The sequence below is a fragment of the Crassostrea angulata genome, chromosome 3, assembly GCF_025612915.1.
Source record: "Crassostrea angulata isolate pt1a10 chromosome 3, ASM2561291v2, whole genome shotgun sequence".
NCBI classification, from domain to species: Eukaryota; Metazoa; Mollusca; class Bivalvia; order Ostreida; family Ostreidae; genus Magallana; species Magallana angulata.
In genome coordinates, this window is record NC_069113.1 from 25,969,188 (window position 1) to 25,990,465 (window position 21,278).

General features: G+C 34.7%; 1 protein-coding gene and 1 pseudogene across 1 annotated transcript; one reads left to right on the plus strand and one right to left on the minus strand.

The window, feature by feature from the left end:
* The first annotated feature begins 545 nt into the window (after positions 1–545).
* LOC128178830 (uncharacterized) lies at positions 546–11,372 on the plus strand (annotated as a pseudogene).
* A 1,030-nt stretch (positions 11,373–12,402) lies between these two features.
* LOC128178172 (putative nuclease HARBI1) lies at positions 12,403–19,287 on the minus strand. The gene is made up of 4 exons (XM_052845212.1): positions 19,072–19,287; positions 13,123–13,457; positions 12,713–12,970; positions 12,403–12,619 (listed from the first exon to the last, which is right to left on the minus strand). Exons 1-4 carry the CDS (start codon positions 19,285–19,287, stop codon positions 12,403–12,405), a joined length of 1,026 nt encoding a protein of 341 aa, XP_052701172.1.
* Between the last annotated feature and the right edge of the window lie 1,991 nt (positions 19,288–21,278).

Here is a 21,278-nt window from a genome sequence, read left to right on the forward strand (position 1 = left end):
TCACCACAAGCCTATTTTATTATCTTACTCCTTGTTTTTTAATCATCTTCCACCCACCCCCAAAATAAGGCTGCACTCTCAACCCCGAGTGGTATAACATGATTAGACCTATGGTATTATCCATCTTTAGGTAGGGCGATGTTTTCTGGGGGTTGTTGATTGGGTACGAACAGTCAGCACCGAAAAACCCAGTATCACACAATCACTTTCCTGAAAATACACACAGAAAATGACCCCCTCGCGCTAACATCCGTGCCAACGAGAGATATTAATATAAGTTGTAGAACTTGCTTATCAATTGTTTTAAAATAAATAAAGTTCAGGGTCGAGTTTTACTAAAGGTCGTAAATTTTGCCGTAGACGTAGACGTAAACGTAGACTTTACGTCCGAATGTACGTGTGCGTAGATTGCGTTTTACTAAAGGTCGTAACTACACACGTAAAGGTAGATACACACGTAGACTTTGTCGTAGTTTAGTCTGGAACTCTTTCGAAGGAGGTACAAAAACTATCCTAACAACGAATGCTACGCATGCGTATTGCATACTTTCGCTTAGCCCATTATCGTCTGCTAGATCTATAATGACAGATAAAAAGCCACGAAAACCAAATTGGTCGGAGGGAGAAATGTGTGTCTTAGCTGACGCGTGTCTGTCATTTAACCAAATCATCTGGGGTAAATTTTCGCCATCCTTGACCTCGGAGATGAAGAAAAAGGCGTGGGAAACCATCACCGATAAGTAAGTTTACTTCAGTATTTAAGCTAATGGCAGATTGTTAATATTTATGAATATCAAAAGAAATTATCTCCAAATATATCATACGAATTTTGTAAACATTAAGCTCACCTTCTTCTTCTTCCAGTACAGAGTCGGACTCTTCTTGAGTGTATAGGTGACTCTTGCTCGTACAATCATGAGGTCTTCCCTCCTCACTTAATAAAAAAAACTATTTACAAGAAAGTTATTTACAAATAAAACTATGAACATCTGGGGTCAAGGAGTTCTAGATGTGTGAAGCTCCTGTCAAGGCCTCTGGCAGGATGGTAAGGCTGGCCTTGAACTCTTCTAGTGTAGCTGCTGTTGTGGCTTTTTCCGGTAGAGTCTTTTCGAGTGCGCTGTTGGTATATGCGGTGGCCTCATCTGGTCCTGGAATCTCCGGGTTTGTAGTAATTAGAGGGGTCGATATCCACCAATCTATTGCGTATCTTGTATGCCATGGTGAGTCGGTCTTTGCAGCGGCGATCTTTAAGAGGCTCCCATTTTAGTCTATTCATTAAGGAGCTGACACAGCCTGGGGATACGTCTTGGTATTCGTTGTACACGAACCTAGCTGCCCTTCTCTGTACTTGTTCTAAGTCTTTTTCAAGGTTATCTTGATAAGGGTCCCATACAGTGGAGGCGTATTCCAGGGTTGGTCTGACCATGGGGATGTAGGCGTTGGCTTTGACTTCTGGTTTACACCGTCCTAGGTTCCTTCTCAGAGAGCCTAGTGTCCTTGATGCTTTGCCTACTGTCTGGTTGATATGTGTCTTCCACTGTAGATCATGGTTTATGGTTACTCCCAGGTATTTCCCATGCTCGACTGCATCTAGTGTGTGGCCATGTAGTTGATAGTTCCTTATCAGTGGGTTTCTTTTGTTGGTGATCCGTATCACGATGCACTTCTCAGGATGGAAATTCATCTGCCATCGTGATTCCCACTCTTGGAGTTTGTTAAGGTCGTCTTGAAGTGTCTCGGTATCCTTCACCTTCTTTATTTTCCTATAAACTAGGCATTCGTCTGCAAATAACCTTGCCTCAGAAGATGTTGATTGTGGCAGGTCATTAATGTAAGCCAGAAATAATAGGGGTCCGATGACTGTTCCCTGAGGCACCCCTGAGATGACGTCTAGGGGGCCGGACTTATGCCCTTCAAGCAATACGGATTGTGTTCTCTTGCTAAGGAAGTCTTGTATCCATTTGAGTGTTTCTCCACGTATTCCGTAATGGTCCATTTTTTGGAGGAGTCTCTTGTGGGGCACTTTGTCAAAGGCTTTGGAGAAATCGAGCAAGATGATGTCTGTCTGTTCTCCTTGGTCTAAATTCTTGCCAATTTCGTCTAGTGTTATCAGTAGTTGTGTTTCACAAGATCTTTTGGATCTGAAACCATGTTGATGGTCACAAAGGATCTGGTGGCGGTCAAAGTGATCCATGATGGTGCTGTGAACAATATGTTCCAATAGTTTGCAGCAGATTGAAGTCAAGGAGACTGGCCGATAATTAGAAGCTTTGTGTTTTTCTCCTTTTTTGAAGACTGGGACAATGTTGGCAGCTCGCCAGTCGTCAGGAATGGCTCCAGCGTCCAAAGATTTCTGGTAAATTATGGTCAGATATGGTGATATGTGATCAGCTGCTTCTTTGAGTATATAGGCTGGAATTTCATCAGGCCCAGTGGCTTTGAATGGTCTTAGTCCACGGAGTAGCTTGTAAACTCCCGCCTGGCTGACTCTGATGTTGTCCATAGTTTGGAATGGACTTGGTCCCATATGTGACATGTTATGTATGTCTTCTTTGGTGTAGACAGATTAAAACTGCTGGTTTAAAATTGAGGCTTTAGTTGGTGTATCGCTGTGAAGAAGTCCATCTTTGTCTTTGAGTGTAACAATGCCTGTGGATTCTTGTTTCCTGCTCTTAATGTAGGACCAAAATCGTTTCGGTTGCTCCTTGTGGTCTGTGCTTATGATGTCTTCCATGTATTTCCCATGAGCAATCCTAGATTCTTTCTGTAGCTTTGCCTTGAGAAATTTGTATCGCTTCCAATCTTTGGTGTTTTTAGATCTTTTAGCTTTGGAGTATGCAGGCTGTTTGCTGTTGCTAGTTTTACGTAACTGTGTGTTCATCCAAGGGTGGCTGTATCTCTCCTTGGTCTGTTTAGTTGGTACGTGTGTGGTCATTGCTTTCGTGATGATGCTCTTGAATTTGTTCCACATTGCGTTGATATTACTGAAGTTGGTGGTCTGAAATTCAGTGAAGTTATCAGTGAGGCTTTTGTTAATTCCCTCCATATTGGCTTTTTTCCACAGATTGATGGTTCTACTAGTAGGTTTAGGTCTTATTGCTTTAGCTGCTAGGTCTAATAGTACGATGTCGTGGTCACTGTTTCCGATTGGAGGAAGTGTCTTACATCTCTCAAGTTGACCTGGATGGGATGTAAACATAAGGTCCAAGGTGTTCTCGCCTCTTGTTGGTTTGTTCACTAATTGTTGGACGCTCAGGTCTGCGGTCATCCTAATGAACGCTTGGTTGACCTGTGCTGGTATTTGATTGCTGTGGGTATCATATGAGGTCCAATCAATGTCCGGAAGATTGAAGTTACCTCCCAGTAGGAAAATGTTGTTCTTATTTTTCTCTCGCAGGTTTTTTTATTTCTGCCACTGCTGTATCTATATATTCTAGGTCTTGTTTATTTGGTGGTCTATAAAAACAGTTGAGTGATATTGGTTTCCTAGGTCCTATTTTGATGTTTCCTGAAATTAGTTCTGTTTTGTCGCTGCAAAAACTCTGTGTGAGGCCAAGGTCATGTCGTGCTGCTATGATCACTCCTCCATGCGGGTCTCCTTTTCTATCCCTACGAATGATGTTAAAACCTAGGGAATCTGGGAAGATCTCCTTGCTATGAATCTTGTCAGATAGCCAACTTTCAGTTCCAAGTATGACGTCTGGTCTTGTAGATTCCAATAAAACTTGCAGGTCGTTACGTTTGTTTTTAATACTCTGAAAATTGATCATGAGTATTCTGAGTGAACTCTGCTGACGTTTTGTTGGTGAGGCCTTTGGTTTGTTTGGCTTTGGTGATGATGCAGCTTGTGGATGACCAGGGCTAGACATCAGAGAATCCGACGCGCTAGCATAACTCTGGTTTGATGATAATACCGAGTATGTGTTACTGTCGGCCGAGTCTAGTAGGTCGTAAAGTACAGTTGAGTAGTTGCATGTGTTACATACTACACAATGCCAGGACACAGATGTGTTTGCTAGATCTGCATATTCTAGTGTGTCTATTCCAGTGCAGGTGGCATGGTACCAGTGGTCGCATTCGTCACATGCAAGGGCTCTTTGACCCCATTTACATGCTTTGCTACAGATAGCACATGGGTACTTTGGTGTTCGAGGACCAGGGTTCTGTTCGACTCCTGCTAATACTAGTAGTAGTGATCGGAAGTATGTAGTATCATTATTAACATTGGGTTTGGAGTTCTTATTGGCCCATACGTACAGACAAGTATATTTGTTGTTTGATAGTTCAGTTATGTCCGCCAATGTCAATGAGTAATCCCGTGAAGGGTAAGTGGGTGGGTGTTTTTGCCACTGATTTGTGTTGTGTGTGTATCTTACCAGCCCTATTGTAACACATATAATCCAAAGGGTATGCATCCTCTAATGTTGTTTACATTTGACCGGAAATGGCTTCGTTGTGATGAGCCGCTTACGTCCTCGATCCCAGGAAAAATTTGAAAATGATCAGTTTTTAGCAAAGTCTAAATGTAATGACACAATAAGTGATGGAAGTGTTCCTCAGGATGATCTTTCAATGTTTCTGATGTTTTCAGAGCTATCCCAAGATGTATTTTAACAAAATTTTAGAAAAGTATAGGGTATTCCAGGAAAGGCGTCTTGATTTTACGAGCATGCGCATGACACCTATGTGTATATTCTTTTAAAAATACAGCATATTGATGGAAAGTTTAATTTATCTAAAACACAGAATTTCTAAATAATATTTCGATCGAAAATAAGATTATGATAGGTCATATATGTCGATTCCTTCTTTTGTTATACTTCCCAAATTTTCGGAACATTGGCGCAACTGAATCTCGTACATGTATTAGCCGGTGATTAGTCCTACCAATTGTAAGAATGGCTGCAGATTGTCAGATATAGGTTGCACTACAGTATTAAATTGTACTATATATTCTTACCAAAATTGCACAACTTTTGATACAGATTAAAAATTCAAAACGAACTTCTGGAAAAAATCCTCTTGACATTTTTTTAAACAACGCTTCATTTACAATTTTCTAGCAAAATACACACGTGCATCCAGCAAGGCGTGAGACTTTGTTTACCTCGAAGTTACACATGTGCTTGAAAATCAAGCCCGGGCCTTTTCACCCCCCTCCGGAAACAACACGCATCAAAAATTCAAATGACCTCGCATTATTACAAAAATGGGATAGTTAGACCTCTTACACATTGTTTTTCAGCTCATAAAAAAAATCAGCTCCTGTCGCGTGCGGAAACGCCCCGAATTCAAAGGAAAATTCGGGAATTATTTTGGCTCAGCCATGTTTTGACGTGAACCTTTAGTGAAATACTGTTATGACACCTGCAATATAACTCATTTTTTGTTATCGCAAAATCAACATTAATAAATTGATTGATACTCATTGTGTTGTGTGACTAAAAAAAAATATGAAGATATCTACTCATTTCAGAAAGTTATGAGCGATTTTTTAACACCACGGTGTACACGGTGGCCACTGATTTATGAAAATGTGATCAAAGTTATACTGTATGCATTTACACGGTGTTTTGATATTCAGTGATTTTTTGGTTTTAAATTGACAAGTGATGTATGAAAATGTATAAAATGACGCAAATTAATTAATATCATGTGGACCCTAGAAATTATGTCAGCAAAAAATTCAATGACCCTGCCTCTGGGGGGTGGGGTAGAGAAAACGTCATTATTTCATACAATTTATGAAAATGATGAGAACCTTTGTCCAAAACAGCATGGTCTTGTTCTAATCTAACTAACATGAGTGATACATCTCAGCTGTTTTCCGCTTTCGTACCAATATTTCTCAATTTTGGACATAAATTGAGCATTTCTTACTGTAACACAAGGGCCTAAACAACCGATTTTATTTGAAATTCACACCCCGTAGAAGATTTTGTTGTTTACGACGATGAATACTACATCGTATTTGATCTGCTGAAAATTTTCCGGGCAGTTTAGACGGTCCGATCTATTATAAATGGGTCATTGTTTTGAGGCAGTAGAACATTTCAGAGGAAATGTGGGCTAATTTTGTATGCATCATTAAAAACAAAATAAGCGTGCTGCTGGCTACAAAACCCCATTGTTTGTCATTTTTCGTCTAAACATGCTGATTTAATACCTAAAACACAGGTAAAACAATTTTCAACATAGCAAACCCGTTTTCCTGCATCGTACACGCCGTTTATTTCATTAGCAGCCATTCTCCAGAAATGGTTCCAAATATGGGATTGCTTTCAGTGAAAAATGAACTTTTGATATTCGTGTTTTAATTGTAATAATATTGAAGTACAACTATTCGCCGATATAAATATGAAATTTGACTCACCAAAATTTCTTCGTTTACGAAATATTTGATTTTGAAGACCATATTAAAAACCCTGTTACGGAAGTCAGAAGTGAATTAATGCAACTAATCCTCGGCCTGTACAATAACAGTAAACTTCACTAGCCACTTTGTTTGATATCATATTGAATACGAATGACATATTTGACAGAATCATGAAGAATTTAAATTTAAGGGGAACATATTTTCAAAAATATCTTTATTTTAAGAAAATTTTTATTTTCAACAATAAAAAAGAAAATAATGCATCATCTTTCATTCAAGTTCAAATGTAAACTAGGAACAATTTCATATGTTCAATGATTTTAATTAAAATATTGAAACAACAGAACATTAATATAGAGATGTTGAGAAACTGTACATCACAAATTGATGTCAGAGGGATTTTTAAAGATAATGGCCCAAAGTTACGGAAGTTAGCAAATTACCTTTTTCTTGGAGAATATTTTTTCCAATACATTTTACAACCAAATATTAGCGAATAAAAATCAAAAACAGGTTATTCATTGTAGAAAATACATTTTTAACTTAATAAGCACGCTTTTTAACAAATTTCTTTCCTCTAATTAGTATGTAATCAACATTACATTGATTTTAAAATGTTGACATGAAATATCGGTTTTAAATATTGAAATACCTAATTGTATTAAAATTGCATGCTCTGATGGATGTACCAAACACAATTATGAAATATACCGGTAAAAAGTCAAACATATAAATCAGTTGTCTTTTTATATTTGATAAAAAGCTTGGATGGTTCGTTACGGATGTCAGAGATTATCATTTCACAAATATCTACTCCTATGATGTTTTAAATAGTCATGAAATTTATTGGTTATATCTTCCTAAACTTCCTTTTTTATGTGGAGGAACTGGGGTCTTATCCCCATTAAAATATGGGTTGACTGAATCCACATCTCACCTTTTTCGGATTTTCACTTATGTTTCTCCATGTTTGCCTGCTTTGCATTAATGTATATACGCATATAATGTATTAATGCATATATATACATATGTATATGCATTGTTACTAATAAGTCAACTAAATAAGGTCTGTTTTTCGCAAGTATATATAAACTCTAATAGTTTAAGTTTCGGGTATTAGTTCTTAAAAAACTGACATCCGTAACTAATCATGTTTAGAAAAAAAAATCATGAACAGAGTATTTATCAAATATTCTGATCCGGGAATAATACCATTTCGATATAAACATGCATGCATATTAATACAACCTTGAAAAGCCAAATATATTTTGGTCACCTGATATTTTTTTTTATTAAATCACATGTTGTAGAAAACAATAAGCTTGATGCACTATATTTCAATACAGTAAACTTTAAATAGCATATTATGCTAATATTACATGAAAAATGACCACTTTGTTGATTTTAAAACATAAGAATAGATTATCTGTCGTGGAAAATATACATAAGAAGCACTGGAATGAACAGATGCCAAATCTGTTTTTCCCCTGATATCCGTAACGCTGCAGCAAATATTTAAAAAATATTGTCAAATGATAAATTGTCTTAGGTGAATTGGTTTTAATCTGCAACTGATATATCTCTTGCAAATAAAAATAAACTAAAACAGATAAATCCACACATAATGATTCATATTTTTTCGATAGTTTAGCACACTCTCATCATATTTTTCTCAAAAATGCACTTTGTATCAAAATATTAATTGCTTCAGTTAAGAATATCAACATTCCTATACTTTCTTAACTCATGTTCTGTTTCGCTGAACAATCCAAATTATTATCGATGGAAAACCGAGCCCTATATCACTGATTGAAAATACTGTTACGGATGTCATACGTTACGCCGGTCAGGGGTTTTAGTAAATTTTCCTCTCACTGTACCATGCTATTACATTATTTTTCTACAGATGATGATAGATAGCTTTGGAACACTGTGTTCTCGAAAGGCATCATGAATAAGTTTTTCAAATGCCATGAATTTAGTTGAAAATTGCGTTACGGAAGTCAGGCTTTGAAATGCGTCAAACTCAATTTTCAATTATATAATCGATGATTTAAAAAACGCATAGATTTTCGACTGTAAATTGTATATATTTTTCTTTTAATATGCCTATGACATTCAATTACTATAATATCAATAGATATTGTTTTGAATATCATCGCTTACTTTTAAGTCAAACACGTGTTACGGAAATCAGGACGGTTTCAGCGACAATATATAAATCGGGGGGAAAAAAGAAAGAAAAGATTGTTATCAACAGGTGTTTACTGACAAAACACGCTATGTGATGCTGAAATAAAAAATGAGTTTTAATTGTCTCTTTCATCACCGTAATGCTATTTAGTATTGCAGTAAAATTGAAATATTCACGTGCGACATGCTGAAAAATACACAAACCGATTTTTTATTGAAATAATTTGACATTTATGACACTTCAAATGCATATTGTTTGGTATCAAAATTTGTAATTTTTACTGTAGATATCTCCTGAGAAAAGTATCAGCCAAATACATTAAACGGCAAATAATAATTTTGTGATGAATGCTGGCGACAACATTATATCATAATTGGAACCATTTCTGGAGAATGGCTGTAGGTCGATGTCATAATCAGATAATAGAAAAACGTGGTAAGTGTTCTGTAAAAGTGTGTACAAATTCGATATATGGTTTGAGCTTGATATATGGTATTATGATTAGAGAAAATATTTTAAAACTGCTGGACATCGTATTCTGGTGCGTTTGACATGTTTACTCTAGGGTTGTACGTGTCGGAGACAAATAACGTTAACAATATTTATGTCTCTGGTCGTGTAGTGGATCTATAACATCGTATTTTGTTTTTAAAATGCTTTTAGAGTAAATTCAGTTGCAATAGACTCGATGAAACCAAAAAGAGATTCCAGGATGCCCAGTCTGCCATTAAGAAGAAGGAGGCTTTCAGAAAGAGGGAAACTAACAAAACAGGAGGTGGACCCCCGCCTGAGGTGAATTTCAAGCCATGGGAATTGACAGTGAGTAAATAAATTCATGATTCTTTTATTACTTAGTTTACACTTGAAAATACGTACACTTTATCATTTCTTTGTTTAAATGTACATACATGCATTTATTTCTATTTATAAGATATAGAATATTTTAAATATTACAAACAATAGATGAACTGGAAAAAATGCACATGATGTACATCATAACTCCCTCCCATCATCTATTTTTATTTAATAAAGAAAAAAAAACCAATTTGTTTATAATTGAGAATGGCAGTTGATTGATTTACAATTTCAAATTGTCTTCCCCTAGATTCTTAGTACCATTCCATCGGTGGCAATTCATGGTCTCGATGGGGGCGCTGATACAGGGACAGATTTGGACAGAGGTATTTTAAAGATTTTTTTTTTGGGGGGGGGGGGATTTAAACAATAATAATTGAAAAAGTATGCATTTGGTAATTGTAAACAGAAGAAAATTTAATGTACATGTAGACTTAGCATGAATTTATTTTTTTATAACATGATAATACAATGTATCAACAATTATTTAGTCATTATAAATACATTTAGATTTTTTTCCTAATATTAAGGTAACAGGACAGATTCAAGTACATGTATGACAATTTCTGAAGGTATCCAAACCCCTGTGGCAATGGGAGATACATGTAGCTGGACTTTGTCATCAGATCAGGTCACAGGTATGCATGCATTTTTTCATAAGCATACAAATATATGGCGATGAAAGAGTTTCAATTCCGTTGAATAGACAAAATGGTTATCACAATGCTCAACTCCACCTAAAATAGGAAACTCTTTTATTCTCAAAAGTACAGAGTGACATGCATTTATAAATAGGGTATAATTGAGAGAGAGAGAGAGAGAGAGAGAGAGAGAGAGAGAGCGAGAGAGAGCATGCATCACAAAGCCAGTCATGATGACCTTCTATAATAATACATTTTTTTCTTTTCTTGATTTTTAATACTTGACGTCTTTTATTTTTTAAAATTGTTCATTGATAATTTGTTATATCTAAAACTTTTACAGATTGTATAGTAGACATTATACCTGAGAATGAATGTTCGGAGCCACCCTCTCCATCTCCATCTTGTACCCTTACATGTACATGTAGGTATATGATTTATGATTTTTAAAGCCAAATAATTTTTTTTTATCTTAGGTCCGAATAAAAAGTATTCCTGTTTCCTGTCACTGAACTGACCATAATAGATTTATTTTGTTGAAAAATAAATTTATTTTTCATATAAAATAAAGTAGATGTCAATTTAGATAATTCAAAAACAAATTTTTAATTGTTGATTTTAATTTAATTTAATTTTTGTCATATGGAGATAGTTGTTTTTGAACAATTTTTAATAAGTTAAGCTTCAGGTTTGAAAAATAAAATAGAATTCTCTCCCCTCCTTCCTGGGTCTAAAGACCTCATGGAACAATAATTCCAAACAAACATTTTTCTTTAAGGATGGCTTGATTTATGGAGAGTTATTGGTTGTTTTATATTAGCAAATAAGAACAAGAATAGGAGCAGTTTGGGACTCAAACAGAAAGCTGGAGATTATGGTAAAACTTTTAACCTGTTGTTAACATCACCAGAAATACTTTGTTTACCTACTGCTATTTTTTATCTACCTTATGGTACATTAATGTACCCAGAATGATGTGGGTTAGAATATATGAAACAAATAATAAATCTTTTTTAAAGCAAAGTCTCAAGTTTTATGCAAACAATATCTTTAGTCTTATTCATTCTGTCTTTTTAAAACATATGTAATGACACAGTATAAAAAAAATAGATATATATTCATAAATGTTCATTATTTTATTATTATAGAGAATGGAATGAAAGAAATTATTGCAATGAAAAAGAAACGCTTAGAACTGGAGGAACGAAAAGTGAAAGCCCTTGAGAGAATTGCCAGTGCTTTGGAGGGACATCAGGGACAGTCATGCACAGAAATCTCTGTTTCTCCTATCATCAAATTTAATTAGAATCCTGCAGCGATTTCTTGTCTTTTTTTCTTCATTTACCACCGATTAATTATGATATCAAAAAGTGTGTTGTCGGCTAAATATCTGAGTAACATTTATTTGCTTGTCTCTCAATATATATTTTGTGGAGTAGTAGATTGCTATTGATATTGTCATATGAGGCAGTTATTGGTTGTTAATTGAAGTAATTCAACTTTGACCATTTTATGTAATATCAATAAATTAATTATTTATAATGATATATATGAATCAATATTGATTAAATTCACCTTATGAGAAAGACAACAAACATGTTATATTGAAAATGTTTGATTTTGCAAAGACGTTATTATATATCATATGTTATATTACTTATATAATTTACTGGGAACTGGTAATTATTTTGGTCTATAGAAATCTGTTTGTAGTAAGGAATATATATTATTTATATACCGGTTAATATATATTTAATTGATATTATAATTTTGATATTAATTCATACAGTAAAAATGTATAAGTTCATTTATTATGTAATCTTGTCAAAACTCTCTCTCTCTCATTATATTTAAGCCACCAAAATATTAAATTATATTTTTTTATCACATTTTGTTACATTTCTATCCTTTAATAGTTCATTCTAGGCTGTTGAATTTTATTCCATCGGTTTTAGCTTTATTTGCATTTTGGTTGAGGAATTGAATTGAATTACTGTTACATATGAAAAAGATTGGAAATAGAGAGTGGAAAGTTAATGCTGTAGTGTGTATTGCCTATATATTAAAAAATCCAGGTAACCTCAGAGTTGTCGGTATCATCAAATTATGACTGCTACATTACTTAGGCGTCGGAACCGGGGGGGGGGGGGGGCTAGATTATCATAGTTTTGGGAATGTTTTTTTTTTCTTGTAAAGATGTTTTAGGATTAGTCTAGCCCCCCCCCCCCCCCCACTTTCAATTTGCTTCCGACGCCACTGCATTATAAGGTTTCAAACAACAACAAACTCATGTATTCTTATAGGATGATATATCTTTTTTATTGTTGGCATCACTCCTAGAATCTGGAAGCCAACTGCTGCCTCAGCTTTCTTGCTCTAAGTGGGGCTGCTCCCTGGTATACTGCGTTGTTGTGCTGGTTGGCTACAGCACCACCATTACGCAAAGGTACTCTCTCGTTGATGGCCTTGTTGTGCAACTTCATACATGTCTCTACAACTAGAGCACATTTCTCTGGTTTAAAAGGAAGGTATCCTCCACTGCTGTGTAAACACCTATATACAAAGATTGGATCCATTAGTGAACAGTATTCATCAGTAGTTTAATACAGTGAAGATCATAAAATTATGTGCAAATGATTGACATACCTAAACCTTGCCTTTAGAACACCAAATGTACGCTCCACCACATTCCTGGTTTTGCAGTGGGCGGCATTATAACGTTCTTCAGCAGGCGTTGAAGGGTTGGTGAAAGGAGTCATCAGGTAATCCTTCAGAGGACACCCAGAATCCCCTAAAAGCCATCCTCCTCCAGGCAACGTCTCCAAGATACCAGGAATGCTCGAATGTTGGAAAACATAAGCATCATGGGTGCTCCCTGGAAATCGGCAGTTGATATTAATGAACCTTCAAAAAGAAAATAATGCATATAAATTATGCTGGCATAGTGATAAATGGCATGTAGTTATAGGGCAAATTGATTTATTCTTTTATTATTATAAACATGCTCCAAATCAAGAAAAGACTTCATACTGAAACTGCATTAAGCCAGTATGTACCTCATGTTCGCATCTACAACTCCTTGAACATTCAAGGCATGGAAGTTCTTGCGACAGACATAAACAGGCTCATCCTCCCCGTTCATGCCCCGAATAGGAATAAGCGTGCCATCTATGGCACCCACAACATTAGGAAAATGTGCAATGGCATAAAATCCTTCCTTCATTTTCAAAAGAGTTTGGGCATCTGTTGGGAAGTCTATGTGTAGAAACGCATTCAGTGCTCGGCACACTCTTGGTAAAAACACGCAGACTGAAGACTTGGATATACCGTGGATATCTCCCACTTCCGAAAAAAAGTCCGCTTTCGCCATAAAGCGCAAGGTGCACAACACCTGGAACAACAGAATTACATTATTATTATAAATTGTGTATACAGAAAAAAAAATGGTTTTTTGAAGTAAAGTTGTGTGTTAGATTTAATTACTGTAATACATATGATATTGAAACAATCTGTCACTTTTTCAATACCCGTTTGGAATGGCATTCCCAAAATTTATTGATATGATAGACAAAAAACTTGGGGACAGAGGGTGATTGTCAATTTCATACACGGACCCACATTTCTAAATGGGGGTGGGGAGTGAAAGTTTTAATTCCAATTATGAAAATCGATCGATAAACTGGTTAGAACTGGATAATTTAGATTTAGTTCTGCCATTTTCTATACAGCTGTGAATAACAATTAATTTTCGTAAAAAATATAGGGAATCTCACATGTACTTATGCGTGTTTTGTTTTGTTTGTTTGTTTTTCTTTTCAATTATTTGAAAAATCCACATGTACTAGTTCTCGCAAACTTTGATAACTATCCCTTATTTCCTCTATTTCTTACGGAAAGTTATAGTTAATTCAGAAACAGACTGAAATCTACACGAACCGTTTATCGATTGGTCAAAATCTACAGACCTTAGAAAAATCACGGACTGCACGAAATAATATTGATATGTCAGACACATTCTCACGGGATACGCTTTGGCTATTTCTTTTAGCTAACTTAACAGTAATTTAGTGAATTTTCAGGGTAGCGATCATTGCAGAAAAAAAATTTAACATGATAACCGCGTTAGCGGGTTAGGTTTTTTTTTTTTGCAATGTCGCTACCTTTATATCCCAAATGAATCACCAGAGAAAGTATTTTATTGTTTAAATATACCCCCACTTTTGAAAAATATCTCTCGAATCCATCCCCGAAAAAAATCCGGGACTTGCGTGTTTTCTTGTAAAAAAAACCCCCCAAAAAACCCATTTTAGACGAGTATTGATTATCCATCCCCATTTTGTATTAGAATTTTGTTTCTATCACTTTAAAAATATGTTTTTGTTTTCATGCATCTTTAATAATGAAAAATAGGTTGATAATCAAAAGTTAAATAGACATATTAAATTAAACGACTATTTAAAGTGTCTCTGTTAATTTTTTTTTTACAATTTTGTTGAAATAATTATTTCCCCGCCATAACTTGTTATACGTATTGAAGGTTTATGTTACTTCGAAACTTATTAAGAGGGAATGTCGCAAATCATCAAGCTTGGCTATGAAACTTGAAAAAATTTTCCCCCCGTTTTTCTATTCTAAATTGACCATCTTAATTGTACTAATCGTTTATTTTGGATATGAATAATTTAAAATCACCTTTATTAATGATTTCAGAAGTTTCCATGGAAACGGCTTATAATACCAAAATAAACTCATTTTGTATGATTTTCATGTATATTTTATTGGCATTTTCTACTGTTAAACACATTTCAATTTATAAGTAGACTAATGTTGCATAAACAAAGTTTCTAAACTAACATACTTTAGAAAAAATAGTTTTGGTAATTGGGTTGCTATGGTAACCAATATTTGAGAAATTTTTGAAAATAACCAAATTCTAAAATAGCCCTCTAACATAAAATTGAATATTTCAACTCTGCAACAAAATAGGCAAAAATTGTATGTTGCATACAAATGACCAAGAGCATCTTTATCAAAATCATAAATAAAATAGAGAAGCCTTTTTATTAAAATATCGGGAAGATTGTGTTAAAAAATCACATTTTTTCTTAATTTTCATTTTTTCAAATTTTGAATGGAAGAGCTAAATTCATTTGCAGAATGATCTTTTTAGAGGAATAGACATAAAAAAAAAGAAAATAACTTGCATAAAAAAGACAATATAGATGAAAAAGTCCTTAGCAACCAGTTTTACACCATAGCAACCCCCCCCCCCTTTTCAATAAAAATGTAAAAAATTGTTTTTTGTTGCATTCAAACTTTTTACAACAAAAAGAAACATGATAAATGATTTAATTGAAAATAATTTCTCCCTAGCAACCATCCATACAGTTGTATGCCTTAGCAACCAAATCAGTTCCTTAACAACTATATGAAAAAGGAATAGTCAATTCGGCACTTGGTCGACCTGGTTTAAAGCCCGCCCCAGGAATACTTATTTTGGTAGACTGATAAATATGTCTCAAATCTGGTCAATGTACATGTAGAGCGTGGGTATTAAGACAGGGGACAGCACTCATCAGTCATTTAGCACCATAATTATCATTATGTTTCGAAAGTAAAAGATGCAATAAGGGTCTTCGTTTGTTTCCCTTTTTTTTTGAGTTGTTACTGTACATGTATATTTCATTATTTATAGTCATAGATATATATATATATATATATATATATATATATATATATATATATATATATATATATATATATATATATATATATATATATATATATATACATGTATATTTCAATTTGACTTTAACTATGGACGCCAAACTGACCAAATATTAATTTGACATGCATGCATGTTGATTTTTTTTACTTCATGGTTTCAGAATCTAATTCATTCTAGGTAATATTTCGAAAAGTGTACCCCAAACGCTGTAATTGGTTTAAAACGTGATAAACAATAAAAATGCAACCAATGACGTAACATTCATGACATTATTTTTATTTTGGTGTACGAACAATGAGTCCTTTAGATTCTGAAAAGGCCAATTCCAAACGAAGACTTGCAAAATTTCAAATTCCAAATTTGAACCTAATATACTGCCACTTGAGCTGATTAGGGACTGTTTCCATGAAAATAGTTCTTTACCAGTGGGGGATCCAGAACTTTTCATAAGGGGGGCTGCTCCAATCATGCTTCAGTGATTCCCCATATAATTAACCAAATTTCTTCCCTTCAAAGGGGGGGGGGGCCCAGAACCCCAGCCCCCCTTTTAAGCTCACCTGAGCCAAAGGCTCAAGTGAGCTTTTCTGATCACAATTTGTCCGTTGTCTGTCGTTGTCATTGTTAACTTTTCACATTTTCATCTTCTTCTCAAGAACCACTGGGCAGATTTCAACCAAATTTGGCACAAAGCATCACTAGGTGAAGGGGATTCAAGTTTGTTCAAATGAAGTGCCACGCCATCTTTAAAGGGGAGATAATTGAGAATGATTGAAAATTTGTTGGTATTTTTCAAAAATCTTCTCAAAAACTATTCGGCCTGAAAAGCTTAAACTTGTGTGGAGGCATCATCAGGTAGTGTAGATTCAAATTTGTTCAAATCATGGTCCCCGGGGTAGGGTGGGGCCACAATTGGGGGATCAAGTTGTACATAGGAATATATAGAGAAAATCTTTAAAAATCTTCTTCTCAAAAACTAGGAAAGCTCAAATTTGAGTGGAAGCATCCTCAGATAGAGTAGATTCAAATTTATTCAAATCATGGTCCCCGGGGGTAGGGTTGGGCCACAATTGGGGGATCAAGTTTTACATAGGAATATATAGAGAAAATCTTTAAAAATCTTCTGGGAAAGTTTTCGGTCCAAAACTCAGTACTTAGTGTGAAAGCACAGGTTATGCAGATTTATGTTTGATGAAACCATGATTCCCTAGAGAAAAGTGGGGGCACGAAATGGGAGGGGGGTATATAGGAATAGAGAAAAATCTTCTTACAGTTACAACAATAAAAGGGGCTTGGTATTTACCAAAAAATAAGAGGTGGATAAAATTGGCAGATTTTCAATTCTTTTTAGCAAGATCTACTGTATTCAGTTGTCAGGATATTTCGATACTGTAATGCTAATTTGATCAGAATTAAGGCATTTGTTGTTCAGGTGAGCGATGTGGCCCCTGGGCCTCTTGTTGAACCCACTATGTTTACTTTCTATTCTTTCATTGAACTGTGTTGTATTTTCAGTGTTTTCATATCATTTATAGATGCATACTGACATACATATATTGTCATGCCATTATAAGTATTTGTCACTTGAGATTTTCTCTATATATTTCATACAAATTAAACTACATTTTTACAAAATATTTTGGTGCCATTTGGACCAATTGTGGTTTGATTATGTACAAGCAATGTGTTACCAACAGATGCAGGCTTGTCACAGGTTTATTTGGTTATTAGATATAGGAAGATGTGGTGCTAGTGCCAATGAGACAACTTACAAGTAATCCTTGAATACTGGGAAAAAGAGCACTCCATCTATAACATCATGAAAACGCTAAAACAACATCAAAGAAGATACTGCATATCATTGATTTGTTGACAAGTGTCTTCTGCTACTGGAAGTTGACATGTACTATCTTTTGTGCACTTACTATTAAAGAGCTCACTCAAGGGAGATAATTCTATGGCACAATTTTGAAGAAAAATTGAGAAAGTTCATGCAGAGAATCACTGTCACCGTGGCCTCTGTCCAAAGGCTTCTCAATATTTCTTTTGATTTATATTGTTTAGGTGTGGCACTTTCTGGATATGTTCTGTTTGATCAATTATGTTGTTGCAGATTTAAGAAAAATAGCATTGAAATTGGGGAAAATTGAGACAAAAAAATTCGTTATTATAGCGTTTGAAACTGATAGTCAATAAAAAAAAATATGGGAAAAATTGTGAAAATTAATGAATTGAGGCAAACAGTTGTATATCTATTGATTTTTTCATACTTTTCATTATACAACATCTTAAATTTGAGAAAATTTCACATTTCACCAAATTTCAACCCCCCTTTTTTCCCTATTGGTTACCATGGGAATGGAGCGCAATATTGCAAAAAAAAAATGGTCTGATACATTAGCATTGTTTTGCTTGACCCACAACTGGAGTAAAAATTGGTTTTTCAAAAAATGTAGTTTCAATTAATTTTAGGGATGAAGCTTGATGGTTCGTGGCATTCCCTCTTAATATGGTAAGTCATTTGTTACCTGTAATTTGTAAATATACTTGTAAATAATTGTATTTGAATGCCAAATTTTGATAATAAATTAAGTAGGTTCAGTAAAGATCACTTTTTAAATTGAATTCAAGTTATGTGTGTACAAGTATTAAAGTTGTTGTGTTGTATAACAAAGTGAATGCTCTAGCTATCAACAAGAAAACAGCTTGATTTTATTTTCTCCTTAATTGTAAGCAACATAAAGGCACTTTTTTCCTTTGAATTGATTTCATGGGGATACCAAAAGTGATACATTTACAGTCCCCTGCCGAAAAACGGGCGCCCCCTCTGACTTCAAATCATGGATCCGCCTCCCTGACTTCTGCCGGAAATTTGATTCCTGACATTATGATTATTTAAAAAAACCATAGGTTTTATTTTTCAGACTGATCGTGTTTTGTTTTTATGGTTTATATCTAGATATATTTCAATTTAATGCAAAGGGATACATTGATGCTAAAAGAAACTCTCTCTCTCTCTCTCTCTCTCTCTCTCTCTCTCTCTCTCTCTCTCTCTCTCTCTCTCTGTGTGCTATAGTATATCTCTTTCATATCACCATACAGTTCATGTTTGGTCACTCAATAATGTTACTATTGCCAGCTTGGAAAAAGTATATGCTTAAATATCTCAATTTGCAAGTTTCAGAGAACGAATAATTTCATAAACGGGTGCACAACTTTGTTAGGGAGCTCTCCAAAGGGAGACGACAATTCATCAACCTTCGTTTTGTTTACATTATACCTGCAGTTGTGTGGGAATAGAGTAGGATCTATTCGTTGCCGGTCTACATGTGGCATCAACAGCATCAACAGCATCAATAAGTTCTAAAAGAACTCTCCTCGGAAATCTATACCGTGAGATCAAATCCACGTCATCCAGAGAGTCTAGCGGCTGACTCCTATCGCGGAAAACCCTTTCTCTTCTAAGTGCGCGTTGCAACAGTAGGTACGTCGCCATTTTTTATCACGCTACGTACGTTCCTACGTCTGCTGCACGTCACCCGTAGATTTTGACGTAAATCTACGCCAAAACGTAAGATACGACCTTTAGAAAACGCAAAATCAGCCTAAGTTACGTCTACGTCTACGTTTACGTCTAGGTTTTGAGTTACGACCTTTAGTAAAACTGGCTCCAGTTTTAGAAAATGACTCAAAATTCGAATTATAGTGCAGTGAATTATACTTATAATGTACGTTTAATTTGCATATATATATATATATATATATATATATATATATATATATATATATATATATATATATATATATATATATATATATCTTTTCTAATTAATATGTGGTCTTCAACAACCCAAATGTTACAATGTATTAACTGTGGTCAAATATAAACAATACTTTTTGAGTTTATGCAAAACTGTACAACGGGTCCCAAATCAATGACGTCATTCGACACTCACAAATTATTATACTTTCATTACTTTTCAGGGAAAAAAATGTTTAAAAAACCACTAAAAAAAATAGTTCTAAGCTCAAATGACTCAAATCCAGGCCCCAAGGTTATAAAACTTTTTCCATACTCATACTCCAATTCGTACTCCGTACTCCGAGTATGTGCTCCACTGAGTACAACTCCAAAAACCGAGGTTATAAAAGTTTTTGAGTACGTTCTCCGCTGAGTACTATGCTCCAAAAGCCGATGAATAAAATTTTACGTTTCTGGGATAAGACAGAGCACGATGAATAATGTAAATAGTCCTGGCATGTATGCAAACTGTACATGTAACACATTACTTACATGTACATATGCCCTTTTTCATCTGCAATCATGGAGATGTGTCTGCCTCTTTAACTGTTGAGCAACAAAGACAATAAATCCAATGTTATTGGTAAAATTATCAACAAATTGTGTTTATGTCAAATGTTTTTGGAAATGAGGGTAGGGAGCGTAGATATAAACAACTTTTAAAAGACCGAGGTAATTAACGGTAAGTAAATCTCTCTCTCTCTCTCTCTCTCTCTCTCTCACATAATTTCTAGCTTCTATCATGCATGTTATAATTAATTAAAGTGTTATCATTTTTTTTACATAAACAAGCTTTTATTTAACTATTCATTTATTCATTTATCATTCATACTTTATTTCCCGCATATGAGGATTATTTCAGAACATACAATTATGCATACATGCAACACATATAATTATAAGACAAAGCATAATTATTTACATATATACACAAAAAAGGAGGGGAGGTCCTGCAAGGGGGGAGGGGGCACGCACAAATATATGTTATGCCGCTAACATTTGGTTATGCTGAGCTTTGAGGGTCCGATTATAGCGTGCGGCAGTGTCTAACACCAAATTTTATTTTCAAATAATCCTTTGTGGAAAGACACAAATATAAGACTTTAGACTATGGGGTCGCCGGGACCCACCGCGTTATATTCAAGCGTTTGTAATCAAATATTAACACAAATAATGCAATTCACTTTACGTTTACTTAGACATGTCTATGTTTCGATGTTTTAATTTGAAATAAATTATAAAGATCATGAGGTAGGTGATGTTCCGTGTGATCAAAATGACTTTAATATTTGGAAAATAAAATACTAGTAGATTGTTCGATACCCTACCTTCCGGCAGTAAAATCAAAGTAAAAGTTTAGGCCTATATTAGACAAAGAACACATCTAGATCTCTACAGCTAGTATATAAGGCCACATAGGAAGCCAAATATGTACGTCATAATTTAAAAGTATTGCCAATCCAAAACTTAAAAATTTGAAATCTTATCTTTTAAGTTTACATCTAATGTGTTTTAATTATTTAATGCAGATTCTTGATTACTTTCTATATTTCCAAGTAATATTGCCTTTTGTTAACTTTCAGAATAGGTTTTTTTGTTGTTTTTTTTTACGGTCTTGATATTTCGAGATAAAAAGAAATGAACCTTGTTCAAAATTACTCTAAATTTCACAGCGTTTTTGACAC

Excerpts from the sequence above, each read along its gene's own strand:
- LOC128178172 (XM_052845212.1), bottom strand. The coding sequence starts at position 19,287 with ATGGCGACGTACCTACTGTTGCAACGCGCACTTAGAAGAGAAAGGGTT. Across the intron at positions 13,458-19,071 it reads CTATTCCCACACAACTGCAG|GTGTTGTGCACCTTGCGCTT; the intron begins GTATAATGTAAA and ends CTGTTGTTCCAG. Across the intron at positions 12,971-13,122 it reads GTTGTAGATGCGAACATGAG|GTTCATTAATATCAACTGCC; the intron begins GTACATACTGGC and ends TTCTTTTTGAAG.